Genomic DNA, 15,210 nt, shown 5'->3' on the forward strand with positions numbered 1-15,210 from the left:
GGCCATTCATAGCTGTCTAGCTTCTTTTCTCCTCCTTTTCTCTGGTTGATTGCGAGAATGGAACTCTGGGCCAGAAAAGCACTGGAGATTTTTAGCATAGCCTCTTTATATTTTTTTCTCTGACTAGCTAATAAAGCTCATTGCTGTGCTAAGATGTTGGAGGTACCTAGCTCCTGTCATAGGAAGAGAGCCGCCATAACATGCCTAACAGAATTAGCACTGTGATTTCCACTGCTGTAGCATTTCATAGACTTAAAATGGGGTTAGGAAGTAGCGTTCACATCTGTGGAATCAAAGATGATGATATAATTCAATGTTCTGTCAGCCTTGGAAGTTCCTTTTTGAAGATTGACCCCGATTGTTAATTAATATTACTGTTTTTATATGTGCTACTCATGGACATTTGTTCGGTAACTATGGTGAACTGTAATTTAAACTTTATAATTAATAGCTAGATTATTGCCATGATTGAAATGTCATCAAGCCACTGTAAAGCCTTAATTATAAACTCTCAATTTGAATTATGTTGATTCTAATGTAGCTTTTTTTTCTTAAACCACATGCACTCAGTTGTATCTGAAAATAATAATACTTATATTTACATGTACAAAATGCTTTACAAATCCTTAGCTACTCTTTATAACATCCCCATGAGGTTGGTAAGTATCCCCCTTTTACACATGGGGAATTAGCTCCACAGAAAAATCAAGCGACTTGCTCAAGTTTCTCAGCAGGTCAAGTGTCAGCTGGAATTGATATTCAGCAGGTCCTACCATGTCCAGATCAGATATTTTAAAGACTCAATCCAAGCTTTTCTATATCCTTTTCAAAATCTATAGTTATATTAATAAGGTCTAGCTAATAAGATATATTTACAAGTAGTGCTTTCTGATTTTCTGTTCTTGTCTATAGGATGATAGATTGTATTTATTATACTAAAATGTAATAATCATTGTCAATGTTTACAGCACATATCTGATTTTGCTTTTTTAGGCTTTGAGCTCTGTGTGGGTGGCCCCACGTGCCTTAAAAAGTTCACTGTAGTCTTGGGGCCTAGGATATTGCGGGGGGTGGGGAACCTTAAACATCTTGCTATTATAATAATAACTTTAGAAAGCAGTGTGCATTGTGTTTTAATAATGGTGATGATGTTAATCTACAACCTGTAAAATCTCCATTATTCTATTCTTTCTATCATTTTGTTTTTAGCTCCATGTGGTGGGCATTTTTCATCTCCCAGTGGAGTAATCCTCTCTCCAGGCTGGCCTGGGTACTATAAAGACTCCTTGAATTGTGAGTGGGTGATTGAAGCTGAACCAGGACACTCTATCAAAATTACATTTGAAAGGTCTTGACAAATGTTTTTCTTATTTGATACATTTTTTTCCAATTTTACCCATAACCAGGAGTTATTTACTGTGTCATAAAGTTCATTTACAGTTTGATTGGAGTACTTGGGAATTTTGCCTTATTGGGTGGGATTTCCAAAAGCAACAAAGTGTCTTTAGAGCATAAATTCAGTTGGCTTTTAATGGGAATTGTGCTCCTCAGTCACTGCACACCTTTTGGGAATCCCTCTTTTTGTTGTTAATTTTAGCCTGTCTGCCCCAATTTAAACTTTTCATGTATCTAAAAATGTTATTTTTTTGCTGTAACATGTTACTACTGTTGAGCTATGCATGCAGGACCTTTTATTTTATAGGGATGTTTTATTAATTTTGTTTTATTTATATAGTAAAATGCCTCCAGTTATGGTTTAATTGTTTCTAAAATACTGATCCTGTAATGGGATACACATCAAGCAAAGTCTGCGTTCATGGGTCCTGTTAAATTTGATCTAAAATGATATTGTTGTTGCTTGACAGTATTGGTATGAAGAAGTTGGACTCTGCCATACCAAAGGTCTGTTTAATAAGGAAAACCTTAAGGAAGCCTGAGTGTAGAACTTATAAATTATTTATTAGCAAAATTATTTAAAATTTTACATAATTACTTCCCTCAAAAGAAGAATATCATGCTGAAATACAACACTTTTCAAACCAAAGAACCTATTTCATGTCTGAATATGAGCCCAACCTTTAGGTTTTCAGTTTCTAAACTTTCTAATCAAGATCCAGGGTGAAATCCTGATTCCTCTGAACTCAGCGGGGACAGGATTTCCCCCACTGTGATAATCATAAATAAAACTACTAGGTCAGATAATCATGTATCCGTGCACAGAAGATACCTCTGTGAGTGGATTTCCGTGCTCCCACACAGAGGTCAGTTCCTTCTGCATTACTGGTTCTCCCAGATCCCAGAGATATAGCCCTCTGAGGAACATGGAATTCCACATGTTGACAGATGGGAAAAGCAGAGCTAGTACTTTACATCCATTGCTTCCATCCTCTTCCCACAAGAGGAAAAGAAGCTGCTGGTAAATTGTTGCTGCCTTTTGTAAAAAAATGCATTAAAATAAAGCAAAAATAAGCTTTAATTCACAAAAAATACCATTAGCTCTACTACATTTTGTCAAATTGGTGTGGACTCTGCAAGTGGGTGCTATACTCTTTCTGTAAATATTAATCTTAAATAACCTAACTGGTAAGCTGATAATAAAGAACAATTTGTGGGAACGTTTGAATTTATAAGGCACAAATATCCTGTAAATAGTTTTATGATTATTTACATGATACATCTTGGCCATCCAATTAAAATACATGGGGCTGGAGTCACAAAAGGATTTAGGCCCCTAACTGCCACTTTAGCCATCTAATCCCACAATAAGGCACCATTGGGACTCACAAGACCCCTGCTTAGCTATCTCCAAACCTTACAGGCACCTAAAATTGCAGTGCCCCTAAATTTTTTGCAGTAAAAACGCCCTAGCTCCCTATGTTCCTGCCTCTGACCACATGCACTGCAGCACCATGGCAGGTGTCTGGATGCCTAAGCCTCAGAGACATGAAGAACTGAAGAAGATAGGTGTTCCTCTACCTAACTTGTTTGTGGGGCCTGATCCAGTAAGTGTGTTGAGAACTTGCCTATTGGATCAGGCCCCTATAGATGAGCTTTCATAAAATGGCAGGTGCTGGGGGAAGGGAAGGATGACTCCTTCCTTTTAGGCTAGTGGTGGTAATGGTACTCACCTGGGATTTGGGAGACCCCAAGTTCCAGTCCTCCCTCCACCAGAGAGAAGAAAGCATTTGAACTTGAACCTCTCAAATGAGTTCAAGCTGTTCCACTGTTCATTAATTAAAAACAACAACAACAAAGCACTGGGATTGAATCTTGAGTTTTCCACCTCCCAGGTGACTGGTCTAACCACCAGGTTACAAAGTCATCATATATGCATGTTCACTTTCTCTCTCACACTCTCTTTTTCCGAATGATAATTTCATTAATTTAGCCACAGTGGAAGAGCTTCAACATTAGGCCTGAGAGAGAGCAAGCAGAAGAATGATAATGTAGCCTGGTGCTTAGAGCACTGTAGTGGGATACCTAGGAGTGAGGGTTCCTGATCCAGTTTTAAAAAAGTATTTATCCACAATGGAACAGTTTCAGCAGGAGAGACTGAGGGAGCCTCCCCCCGCCCCCAATCAGAATATCCTATAGCCCAGTGACTAGGGCCCTCATCTGAGGGGTGGCAGATGCTAGTTCAAATCTATTCTTAAATGGAAGATTGATTTGAAGTGGGGCCTCACACATCCCAGGTACACTAACCACTGGACTAAAAATAGGTGTTTAACACCAAGAGAGGATTTGCAGCTGAGAATCCCAAGTGTAGGGAGCTCCCTATCTCTTAGAGAGGTGTGAGGCTTAGCACACGATTGTCAGCTTTGCATTGTCTATAGCCTAGTTTAGGCAAGGAGCTGCCTAGCATGCTGGCTTTTGTGAATCCCGGTCTAAGGTGCCTATCTCTCCCCATTCATTGTATAGGGTGTCTAGATGCCAGACTTAAATTTTGTAAATCCCGCAGATTTTCTAAGCATCTAAAAAATTATGTCTTGTGACTCTGAGCTTGCCTTACTTTCTTTGTGAATTAAGCCTGTGCTTAGTATCATATAATGGCAAGCAATTTGTTTAATCTGAGTAATGTACATAAAAACACTTTATATCTGGGGCCATACTGAACCACTCTTTTTTCTTTTTCTTTTTCTTTCTCTTTTTTTTTTTTTTGGCAGAACTTGCCATTGCAGTCAGTGGAGAAATCTGCTTAAAACCTTAAAGTCTAACATTATTTGTAGTGTTCCAAACCAGAGTGTATTGGATATGTCACTTGAAGAAGAAAAAAATTGAGTGTAAGCGTCCATAGTTACTGCAAAAACTCACACATCCTTAATTTAAACAAGTGAGCAGTCCTCTAACTTCACTGAGACTGCACACATGCTTAAGTCAAGAACATGAGTAAGGGTATGTCTACACTATGGGATTACTCCGAATTTACAGAATTCGATTTTTGGCAACCGATTGTATAAAGTCGAGTGCATGCGGCCACACTAAGCACATTAATTCGGCGGTGTGCGTCCATGTACCGAGGCTACCGTCGACTTCCGGAGCGTTGCACTGTGGGTAGCTATCCCATAGCTATCCCATAGTTCCCGCAGTCTCCCCCGCCCATTGGAATTCTGTGTTGAGATCCCAATGCCTGATGGGGCCAAAAATTTGTCGCGGGTGGTTATGGGTAAATGTCGTCAGTCAATCCTCCCTCCGTGAAAGCAACGGCAGACAATCATTTCGCTCCTTTTTTCCCTGGATTGCCCGGGCAGATGCCATAGCACGGCAACCATGAAGCCCGTTCAGCCTTTTTTCACTGTCACCGTATGTCTACTGGATGCTGCTGACAGACGCGGTACTGCAGCGCTACACAGCAGCATCCCCTTGCCTTGCCTTGCGGACGGCAGACGGTGCAGTATGACTGGTAACCGTCATCGTCGTCCCGTGGGTGCTCCTGGCTGGCCTCGGTGAGGTCGGTCGGGGGCGCCTGGGCAGACATGGGTGCTCCTGGCTGGCCTCGGTGAGGTCGGTCGGGGGCGCCTGGACAAAAATGGGAATGACTCCCCAGGTCATTCTCTTCTTTAAGTTTTGTCTAATGGAGAGTCAGTCCTGCTTAGAATATCAGGCAAGCCTACTAAAGAACCAGAGAGGCAAACAGCCGCTCCGGGTCAGAGCCCCAGACATCCCGCAGAAATGCTGAGCTGCATGCCATTCTAGGGGGTGCCCCTACAACAACCCCACCCGTTGCTTCCCTCCTCCCCCACCCCTCCCGGGCTACCTTGGCAGTTATCCCCCATTTGTGTGATGAAGTAATAAAGAATGCATGAATTTGAAACAACACTGACTTTATTGCCTCTGCAAGCAGAGATCAAAGGGGAGGGGAGGGCGGTTGGCTTACAGCGAAGTCGAGTGAACCACCATTCTGCACTTGCTCAGCCTATAGCTGAAAATGGGAATCTGTGATAAGCACTAGGATAGAAGCACAGGCAGGACTGAATCTCCATTTGTGTGGGGGCCTTTGGTTGACACTGGTAAAATACAAAATGTCCCAGGATATGTATGTTGGGGGACAGTTCTAAACGGCAGCTTTATTTTTTTATTTGCAGCAAAATGTAGAGGTCTAAGTATCTGATTGTGAGCCCTGGGAGCAAGGGGTAGGCTGGGGTAGGTGCAACCGCGTGGTGCTGCCGACTGGGAGAGCAGCCTGAGGCAGAAGCCTCCAGCTGGCATGATATTCCAGGCAGGAATCTCCATTAGACAAAACTTAAAGAAGAGAATGACCTGGAGTCATTCCCTTTTTTGTCCAGGCGCCCCCGACCGACCTCACCAAGGCCAGCCAGGAGCACCCATGTCTGCCCAGGCGCCCCCGACCGACCTCACCGAGGCCAGCCAGGAGCACCCACGGGACGACGATGATGGTTACCAGACATACTGCACCGTCTGCCGCCCGCAAGGCAAGGGGATGCTGCTGTGTAGCGCTGCAGCACTGCGTCTGCCAGCAGCATCCAGTAGACATACGGTGACAGTGAAAAAAGGCGAGAAACAATTTTTTCCCTTTGCTTTCACGGGGGGGGCTGACAACATATACCCTGAACCACCCACGACAATGTTTTTGACCCTTCAGGCATTGGGAGCTCAACCCAGAATTCAAATGGTTTTCGGAGAGTGCGGGAACTTTGGAATAGCTACAGTCGTCAGTCACCCCTCCCTCCGTGAGCATCCATTTGATTTTTTGGCTTTCTGGTACGCTTCTCTCAGCTCCTTAGGTTTCACACAGCACTGTGTTGAGTCCCTGTTGTGGCCTCTGTCCATCATGGCCTTGGAGATTTTTTCAAATGTTTTGGCATTTCGTCTTTTGGAACGGAGTTCTGATAGAACAGATTCATCTCCCCATACAGAGATCAGATTCAGTATCTCCCGTACGGTCCATGCTGGAGCTCTTTTTGGATTCTGGCAGTGCTGATGAGCTCTGCATGGTCACCTGTGCTGATCAACGCTCCACGCTGGGCAAACAGGAAATGAAAATCAAAAGTTCGCGGGGCTTTTCCTGTCTACCTGGCCAGTGCATCCGAGTTCAGATTGCTGTCCAGAGCGGTCACAATGGTGCACTGTGGGATAGCTCCCAGAGGCCAATACCGTCGAATTGCGGCCACACTAACCCTAATTTGAAATGGCAATGTCGATTTTGGCGCTACTTCCCTCGTCAGGGAGGAGTACAGAAATCGATTTTAAGAGCCCTTTATGTCGAAGTAAATGGCTTCGTTGTGTGGATGGGTGCAGGGTTAATTCGATTTAATGCTGCTAAATTCGAACTAAACTCGTAGTGTAGACCAGGCCTAAGTGTTTGAAGTACTGGAGTTTTAGTGATCATACTAATTTAATACTAATTAAAATACAGGTAAATAAAGCTAGAATGCAATTACTTACCAAATACAGTAAACTCTATCAATTCTTCTCTGCTGATTTTATTTCATTTAAGTGAGAGGACTTTTTAGAGTCGTCTGCCATGATTGATTTGCCATTGTGATACTGTAGATAAGGTTATTTACTTATTCTTTTTTTTTTAAACAACAAATATATTTTGCTGAAATTTCCCAGGTTTGGGCTTGGTTCAGAAGTTGGTTTTAGGAGAAAAAAATATAATAGTCATTTTTTATTTATGCTGGTGAAAAGAACATTACAATGCACTTCCCTTTGCCAGCTTTTTTAATGTAGGTCCAATTTTATATTTTTACTCGTGATTATTCCTTGTTCATGCAAATAATCCACCAAGATCATGTTTATTTAAAATAAAGCAATGGGATCATTTGTGTAACTAAGGGACTACTCATTAAAACTAGGGAGGAAATGGATTTCCCATCCTGTGAGAGTTTTTGGGATTTGGGGAAAAAAATGTCCTATCCCAATCTGACCTCTTATTTTCCTTCCCTTCACCTGTGGTATTGGTTGTATCACTCTCTTCAATGAGGAAACCAAGAACTCTGCAGCTTAGTTTCTTGTGATCCTAATTTTGTTAAATACACAGTCATGATATTTCCCACCATTTTACAACATTTTCTACAACTTTATATATTTTATGCAAATCTTTGCATTTCAGTTCTGTGTTCAGAGAGAGACACATTGCTCTAAACATTCATTGGTGTAATATTTAAAGATATTAGTTATGGGTTCCTATGGCTTTATGAGAGGGGCAAATATATATATGGTTTTATTTAGGGGGTCTAAAATCTTTAGAGCCCTCTAGTTTGCATCTTCTACATGGGAAGGCACTGCTTGGCAATACATATTTCCTGCAAAAATAAGCCACCTTAACCTTTCAGCTTTTCAGCTTGTCACTTGCACAATGGTTTCCATTCTCACTCCATGTCATTCTGAATTCATTCCTCTTCCTACGGTTTCTCCTTCCCCTGTGACTTTGAAGATCTATAGGACTCAGCAAGTCTGATAGCCTTGTAGCTGTACCCCAAAATGCTTCTGTCTCCAAATATCATGGCATAAATATCTTGGTAAAAACTAGAATAAAGAGACATTTGCAGACATGGAAAATCCATTAATTTTCTGGTTTTAGGTGTCCCAGTAGATTTATTTCATATTTTGTTGTGTTCTTATGAATTTCTGGTCTCTAAAGATTCTACTCCTTCTGGTGACAGTGATAGCTGTGACAATGAGATATGTTGGGGTTTTTTTGGGTCTGCACCTAGACAGACTGACTGGAAAGAATAGCAGTGAGAAATGTGAATTGCCACTCTTCATCTTGTGGCATTAATATTGAAGCCTAATTATGACAATTTAAATGCCAGTGCTGCTAATCATCTCACTGCTGATCAGCATACCAAACATATTTGACTAATGAGATTATTCAGTGTTTGCCTGGACATACTGCTCAAATCCTGAGATTGCATTGATTTGATAGGCTGTCTCTTAAAAATAAGGCTACATGTTGTGAACGTACATATCGTTTAATGTTTGATTGATTCGATTTATTTTTGTTTGGGTAGCTGAAATGCTTGCTACCTCTGAAAAAATGAGATTAGAAATGAGGTTTGTTTTCTTTGTTTAAATGTGTTGGACTCCCACAGAATGGCTTATGGGATGTTATGAGTCTTCAATAAAACTAGGCCCAGTAGCAACACAGGTTTTTCAGATTAACTATTAGGACACTGCTTAATTTCTGGGAGGTTTAATGTTTTGGGAAATGTCTTTTTTGAAGAATTAGGAAGGAGCCATTAGAGAGGACTCTACCAGGAGCACAAAGGGGGTTTTGGCTGGCTTGGCTGACTTTCCTGTCAGTTCCCAAACTCTTTCTCAGATAGGAAAGTAACAAGCAAGGGAATATGGGGGTGTGCCAAGAAGTCAGGATGTGGGTGGTGAAGAAAAATTACCATCAATATGTGACTGTGCCCTCCAAGCGCAAATGCAAAGTTATCCCTTCACCTGCCTGAAACTTTCTAACAAAAACCCCATAGACATTCCCTCTTTCACATATTTCCCATCCTTGTCACACAGGCATCCCTCCCTCTTTCATCTGGTGAATGCTTATTTCTCCTCACCCTACCTTCTCCTTCCTTTTTCACACATTCACCTTCACCTAGATACACCTGTTATCAGGTTTCCTCTAGCAGCAATCACCCTCTTATTTTAGTTACATTCTTTCTTCTTCTGGACGTTCAATTTTGCTCTCATGCTTACCTGATAGCTTCTCTGTGGAGAAGAAAAGAAACCCAGGCAGGGGGCTCTACAGAGATTTTTTTCCTTTGCCTTGCTGTATGTGTGGCTAGGGAGAAGGGAACTGGAGATGCCTGCTTGAGGTGTGATTTCTGGTATTAGGGCTTTACAGATCAGAATCAAAACCCAAAATCAAGTAAGAAGCTAGTGTGGCCTCTAGAGAGCAGGTGTTTTATATTATAAGGAACCATATCTGCACTAGCTCACTAGCCCTTTAGGGCAGACCTATGCATGGGACCCCAGGTACTCCATGACACAATGGGACCAAGTGCCATGCCAGTGACTCCTAAACTCTGCAGCACTAACCTCTAAATTCTGTGGCAATGCTAATTTATTCTATTTCCATGAAATATCGTTCATTCCCACTCTCCACTGCCTCACAAACATACACAGGAACGACTCATAGTTGAAAATATTCCTTGGTGTAAAATTCCTCCATAATTATTTTCAACCGTGATTTTTAACCCCCGCTAAGTTCTCCAGGCAGCTCAGCTCCATTCCTTCATCTTTTTCTATGATTATGTTTTCCAAGCAGCCCATCATAGAACCTCCTTCTCCCATTGTATGCCGGGGAGGATTGTAGGGTGTGTAGCCTGTTTCAATGAATCATCTCCCTGGCTCTTTGGACTTTGGCATCTGTACATGTTGTACAGCACAACAGTTATTAACAGTTACCATTACAACTGGTTGGGCAAATATTTCTCCATGCTTAGGGAATAACTGGAATCTCAGATACAGTAGTGTAGTAATTTTTGATGGCTGCTTACCTTTTATGTCAATCAATATAGAGTGCATTGCAATACACTTGAGAGTCTGTAAACTGCAATATTCACATTGGAGAGACAGATCTCAATCAACCAGTCAAATGCAGATGTAAAAAAGATGCTTTGGGCCACTGATGGCATCTGAGACTTCAAGAGTAATATGGTATGCAGACACACTGCTCTTCCTTGACAAATGTTAACATATATCCCTCAAGAACAAGAGTAGAAACCACCCCTTGCAATGATATATACATGTTCCCTTATTTACCATCACTTCTGTCTTGTCTCAATTAAGCCTTAACTGAGGCACTGTCATCTAGCTCTCTAGACCTTACTTACAGGCTGTAACAATAAAAATTCGTATTAGGATTCTGTTAAAGTAAAAAGCACTTTCATGTTGTTTGTGCCTTATAGAATAAGACATTACACAGCAGAAGAAAGCATTGCCATATCTCTTTTGTTGCTTTTCTCAGTAAATTGAATACAAATTGTTCTAATGACTTTGGGAATTAATGTTGTAAATATTATAAAATAATATTTTCCAACAAACCCATAGGGTTGATTTTTCCCCCATTATGTTAATTGAACCAAAATTTATAGACAAGGATGACTTAAGTTGGGTTCCTAATTCCATATATAAGCCACCTAAATAAATGCGGCTCTGTTTCAGAAGTGCAGGGTACCCACTAGTCCCATGAAAGTCAAGGGGTTTTGCAGTGACTCAGCACCTTTTCAAATCAGCTGTTTATTTAGGTATCTACTCATTGTAGGACTCCAATTTTAGGCACCCAGTTTTGAAACTTTAGGCCTTTCTGCACAATATTTTGAAGACACTTAAATTGTGTGTAAGCCTCTCTTCTTATTAGAAAACACACCCGAGTTGTATTGTTAATAATATTGTACATTGGATGTTATGTTAAGAAGTGATTCAAATGATCTGTTTGGATAATGTTCAGGGAATTAAATCCATAGAGATACTCTATATGAATCAATTTTTGCTGCTTCACTCATAAAAATAATCTCTTGTACATATCATATAATGTTGTTTGAATTTTCGCCTTATAATGACAATAAAAAATGAGGCACAGACTATTTCTGAGAGATTATTGACTAGCTGGAGTTGATGGCACAATTTTAGCCCATCACATCCTCCTTGAGAGGCATGAATCCTTGGTAAAGTATGTTCCTGGCACCTTGAATACTACTGTTGAAATAATACTATTAATTTACATTAGGTTTGTTAATCCTCAACATTTACATACGTTACTTTTAATTTGAATAAGATTTAAAATCTGAAATGTTGATTATGTTTACATCAATGTAATTCTAATACAACTATTTTATGTATATGTCTGTATGTGTATATATATATTTGTGTGTGTGTGTGTGTATGTTTTCTCAACCCTAGATTTCAGACTGAACTCAATTACGATGTTTTGGAAGTTCACGATGGACCAAATCTCCTGTCTCCACTTCTGGGTTCTTACAATGGTACACAGGTCCCACAGTTTCTGTTCAGTAGCAGCAATTTCATTTACCTTCTCTTTACAACAGACAACAGTCGTTCTAATAATGGATTCAAGATTCACTATGAAAGTAAGTAATGTTGAACTGTATGCTTTTGTTTCCCCCCCCCCATTTAAACACACAAATACACACAAATTTTGTCCCCGTCAGTACTATCCTGAACCACTCCTACCGTCCATTCAGCTGAAGAGGACTTGGTGGGATTCTTTCCAGAGCCCACTAAACCTTTCCTTAATCAGTCAAAACAGTTTAACTGCTGAGCAATATGCAAGACATTACCTTAGGGTTTGCTGTTGCTGCTTTTGTACTCCCACGACTTACTAGTTTAATAAACAGAAGACTGAGATTGGAGTCAATGGATGATAATTTTATGCCTTGTTTTCTTTTTTACAGCTAGTACAATGAATTTTTGTGTGTGCAAAACTATATAAAATCAGTGACTATGATAACATTATGGAAGTATAGATCACAATGTTGAAAATATGGTTGGGCATGTATATCTATACTTTGGCACCTGAATTAGTGACTTGATTTTCAGAAGGGCTGAGTATCTGCACCCTCACTAAAGCTAATGGGAGTTTGGGTTGCTCAGACCCTCTGAAAATTAGGCCATTTATTTATTTAATGCCTAAATATAGATGTAGGTGTCTAACTTTAGACCCACAAATATGAAACTTTTAGTTAGAGCTCTCTTCAAATACATTATTATTAGTTATTTTTCTTTATACAGCTCTAATGATTACCACACTATAGAAAACATCTCTCAAACTGAAAATGTATCTACAAGTGAATTCATAAATATTAATATTTGATCTTGTACTTTACTTTCTACATAACTCAACTCTATGGTGAATGTTAATGGTAAATTATGTTCTTCTTAGGCATTGAGTCGTATTCTGATGTCACTTTCAGCATGACGTACATATTTCAGATTGTAGTGTACAGTAATTGAAATGAAAAATGCCATAATAAAACTTTCTCATTTAAATTACTCAGCAATGGTGTTCTCTCTTGGAAACAGTGCTGTGTATCTGTCTAGGGAAACTTGCCAGGTACACAAAGAAGGTGTTGAGATATGTTCCAAGGTGGTAGGAAGGATGGCATTCATATAAACTTTTTTAAAATCACTTGGCAAAAATGGTTTTGCAATGGACATCAACTTAGTTATTTTGTGTGAACAGCACTTTATATAGCAGACTAGTGCATATCTCACTGACCTTGGCAGCATTACATAGGTCACATTCTCACATGAATAAGCTGTTCTTGAATGATTTCTTCAATGTACTCAACTTCTATTTAACATCAGGCATGTAGGTCTTCTGCTTCCAACTTTTTTTCTTCCACACTAATGGTTACTGGAACCACTACAAGAGAATAATCCCCATATGGTCTTATTGTTTAAGATCGTTTGTGACCCTTTTACATTATCCCAGAAAAGTAATGACACTGGCGTTAAGGTACAATATATAAGGACTAACTTCTATCGCACAAAGTTCAGGCTGCTACAAGTTCCTGTAGGCACTACGTGAAGCCTGCTTTCAAAGTGTCAGCAGTTGATCTAAGAAAATCTGCTGGCAGTTATAAAATGTTTTGTGTTTCCCTTCCCTGGAGTTTTTCTTGTACCTGATGGATAATTGAGGATCTCCCCCATTTTTTTCAGCTTTAACCCACCTTGATGTATTTTAAAGGCCAATGTCCTTTCATCCAGAAAGACTGGATGGTACTTTATCAAAATCTATCAGTGCCTTTCCTTATTCATCTAGAGGAATAACTGTTGAGTGACACAAGTCACTGTCTCTGCTCAGTATTTGAGCACACCATATCTTCACTGTACCCTGCTTCAGCTTGCTGGGAAGTGAATTGTGAATCTCTGCCCGACAGGGCAGAGAAATATTATTTCTTGTTTGGAAACATATGGAACAAATTGGAAGTGTTTAAAGGAAATTGTTATGGTTGATTGGCCACAAAATTGAACTACCTTCACAAAGGTTCATCTCAGCTAGACCCTCAGGAGTCCCTCCTTTAATATTCCTTTATAAAGCACTTCTTCTCCTATGTAGAATTGCCTTCACAGATCTCCACTCTTGCAGTCACACTCTTTGCCATACAAATCCAAGAGTGAGAATCTGCGGAGATAATACCATTAGAGAAGTTAAGTTATTGGTAAGTAACTTAGATGACCTTATCACTAAACACAATGTGTGTGCCCTATTGTGCAGTACTTTTTGTTTTCTGTATGTCTACATCATAATATTTTATAGTATCATGAATTATTGGTTTAAAAAAATAAGAACAGTATAATAAAAAAATTACATGCAGAACTACTGTCAAAATATATCAATTTTTGGACCAGATTATTACCATTTAAGGAATATTTTTCCATTAATGACCTGAACAATTTCCCTTGGAAGAAAGTTATTGTTCACTTGACATTTAATTACATCTACAGTGTAAGGTTGAGTAATAGTTGAGACCCATATAGTGTTGCATAACTATATAAAATATATTAATACATAACTCAATCATAGACAGATAAGGGAGACAGTATTTCAGGTATTCCCTCAAAGCAATATTGTACTTTGGGGAGGGAAGAGAGGAATTATCTGCCAGATTCATGGTCATGCATTTTTCTCTTGATATAGGTTTTATCATAGAGTAGATAGGAACTTGATGAGCCTCAGACAGGGCTGTGGCATAACCCTTCCCTCCCCTCCATTCCCAATAACCAAAATACTGAGGCATTGATTCAGGAAAGCAGTTACATATGTACTTAAGCCCATCCCTGGTCAGGGCAGCACGTAAGCCCAAAACTTTAATAGACCTTAAACACGTGCTTAAAATCAAGGGCCTGAATCATATAAATTGAATATGCAGAGTAGCTTTCTGATACTCTTTCTGTTCCCTTATGCACGCAAATAAATGGTCACCTAATCATAGCTAAAATTCAGAATTGTATATGCATCCATTCAAATTCTTCCAAGGCTCCTACCATTTCAGCGCACATTATCCTATTTGCTTTGTCCTGGGTGCAGAATATAAAAAAAGCTCCATCAATTTCATATACATATATTTTGAGGGGCAAAAGTCTACACTTACTACAACTGAAAAAAGTCAGAAGACAAAGTCAATCCATTAAATATAATGTATTACCAAAGTAGTTTGTCCATTCTATTATAAATGACCCAAATCTGTGATTTTATTTAAAATTGTCTTTTTAATACGATGTTTTATTTTCTAAGATAATTATATTGGCAATGAAATATGTATTCAAACTATAACATGACACGTTCGGAATATACATCTTAACACTATATTTTATAAAGAAGAAATGTGCTTCAGTAGTAACTGTTCTGTTGACTATCCACTAAGGGTGTCTGACAGGGTAGTAGCTGTCCCATACGCCTACTGTGCTTTTTCCCTTCTCATCTGATTCTTCCTGGTTCACCTTATGTTCTTCAGAGCAGCCAGCTTCTAACTGAATTTCCCTTATGGGTAATATTATTAGCAATGGCTCTCTTACAGCATCCAGCTTTTCCACCATCCTATTGGTACCTGATGCCTTTCTCTGCCTTTGTTTTTCTGTACTGTTTAAATTATTTTTCTTCTACCTTGCTTGGGTAGAGTAGAAAGATCTTGCCCAACCATTCTCTTTGTCTTGGACTACACACTTCCCTTTTCTGGTGCTTCAACTTTTCTCTTCTAAGTATAGATTCATAGA

The 15,210-nt window shown here is 39.6% G+C and overlaps 1 protein-coding gene across 3 annotated transcripts in view; it reads left to right on the forward strand.

Moving 5' to 3' along the window:
* CSMD3 (CUB and Sushi multiple domains 3) overlaps window positions 1–15,210 on the forward strand; it is a 1,171,353-nt gene that overhangs the window by 720,528 nt on the left and 435,615 nt on the right. For all 3 annotated transcript variants that reach the window (XM_065399724.1, XM_065399725.1, XM_065399726.1), the window contains 2 exons: window positions 1,210–1,348; window positions 11,374–11,561. In XM_065399724.1, the coding sequence (XP_065255796.1) occupies window positions 1,210–1,348; window positions 11,374–11,561 (327 nt within the window). The remainder of the gene's footprint in view (window positions 1–1,209; window positions 1,349–11,373; window positions 11,562–15,210) is intronic.

The sequence above is a fragment of the Emys orbicularis genome, chromosome 2, assembly GCF_028017835.1.
Source record: "Emys orbicularis isolate rEmyOrb1 chromosome 2, rEmyOrb1.hap1, whole genome shotgun sequence".
Classification (NCBI taxonomy): Eukaryota; Metazoa; Chordata; order Testudines; family Emydidae; genus Emys; species Emys orbicularis.